The following is a 1,674-nucleotide window of genomic DNA, read 5'->3' on the forward strand; positions in this document are numbered from 1 at the left end:
GAGAAGTCACCCCCCTGCACGACCCAGAAGGACCCCGAGGCCATTTTCGATCAGGAGTCTGCAGTCAGGGAGAACCTCAGAATGACACGATCTTGTTTTATCGCAGTGTCCCGGGGGTTAAAGTGCCGGGAGTCGGGCGATACTGTTGTGCATGGGCACTTATATTAGTTGTCAGTGTCGGTGAGCTGAGTCCTCTTTGCCATTCAGTTTCCTGTGGTGGGCTTTGGGAAAATGGTTGACGGAGGCGGCACATGTTCATATTTAGATCTCGAGAGATACCAATTTTGGAGGAAAAAAGTAGTCTGAAAAAATGTGGTATTTATTAATATAATAGTTAGAAAATGCTTAATTATGCTATATAATAGGGAAAATGTTGTAAGCATATACGTAGACAAGTAGTAAAATAAAAACTAAAAAAAAAACATTTTGGGCTAAAAAGTTTTTTATGTGATTAGCTTTCTGTAGATAAATTATACCACTGTTACTAGTTGCACTTTCATTATTTCTTGTAGAGATTTTTTTATTTCCTTATTTCTCAGACTGTATATAATGGGATTGATCAGTGGAGTAAAGACAGTATACAGCAGTGATAGGATTTTACTGAGGTTTAAAGTTTGTCCTTCTTTTGGGAAAAAATAAACTATCAAAATAGTGAAGTAGAATATGGAGACCACGGTGAGGTGGGAGCTACAGGTGGAGAAGGCCTTCTGTCTGCTGAAACTGGACTGGAACCGTAAGATGGTGACAATAATTTTAACATAAGATACGATTATTGTGATGGGTATAAACATTACTAGGAGACACATAATATAAACCTCTAACTCAATTATGTAAGTACTGGAACAGGCAAGTTCTAACAAAGGAACGAGATCACAGAAAAAATGGTCAATGAAGCTTGGCACACAAAATGTCAGCATCGATAAGGTTAAACAGTAAATCAATGCAACAGTAAAACCAAACACCCAACACAAGGTGGTCAATAATACACAACGGGCATTTGTCATGATAGAAGAATAGCGAAGCGGATTGCAGATGGCCACATATCGGTCATAAGACATAACTGTGAGAAGAAGACACTCAAATACTTCTGAGGCACTGAAAAAATAAAACTGAGTGATGCAACCAATAAAGCTTATGCTCGCCCCATCATTCAAGAGAACATGAAGTGTTTTCGGGACGATATCAGTTGTTAACAAGATGTCACTGATGGACAGTTGTGAGATGAAGAAGTACATTGGGGTGTGGAGGTTCTTGCTGGTGGACACCAGGGTGATGATCAGGAGATTCCCCCATATTGTACCACAGTAAGCCACCAGAAGCAGGAAAAACAGGAAAATATTAAAGTGCTGCATGCTTTGAAATCCCAAAAGGAAAAAATCTGGATTAACAGTCTGGTTTTTCTCCTACATAAAAATAATAACACAGAAAAAAAAGAACTTTTAAAAGAGAGATAATGATGCTTCTTATAATATCATACAGTATAAGACTTTGAAACAACCCACACCGAGCAGTGCTGCACACTTAGAACGCATTCACTTGGTTGTATGCTGCGTGGATGTGCCATCGCTTTCCTCATTTTTTTCCAAATGGAATGCTGGATTTGACATGCTTAGTAAAAATGATTGAAATGGAATTAAAAGGTTAATTCTGTGCAGACAGTAGATAAGGGAGGGA

The 1,674-nt window shown here is 38.6% G+C and overlaps 1 protein-coding gene across 1 annotated transcript; it reads right to left on the reverse strand.

The window, feature by feature from the left end:
• Nucleotides 1-470: 470 nt before the first annotated feature.
• Nucleotides 471-1,352, reverse strand: LOC143774735 (olfactory receptor 10A7-like). Its single transcript, XM_077262499.1, has one exon. It carries the CDS (start codon nt 1,350-1,352, stop codon nt 471-473), a length of 882 nt encoding a protein of 293 aa, XP_077118614.1.
• Nucleotides 1,353-1,674: the final 322 nt, after the last annotated feature.

Source organism: Ranitomeya variabilis, chromosome 5, assembly GCF_051348905.1.
Source record: "Ranitomeya variabilis isolate aRanVar5 chromosome 5, aRanVar5.hap1, whole genome shotgun sequence".
NCBI lineage: Eukaryota > Metazoa > Chordata > Amphibia > Anura > Dendrobatidae > Ranitomeya > Ranitomeya variabilis.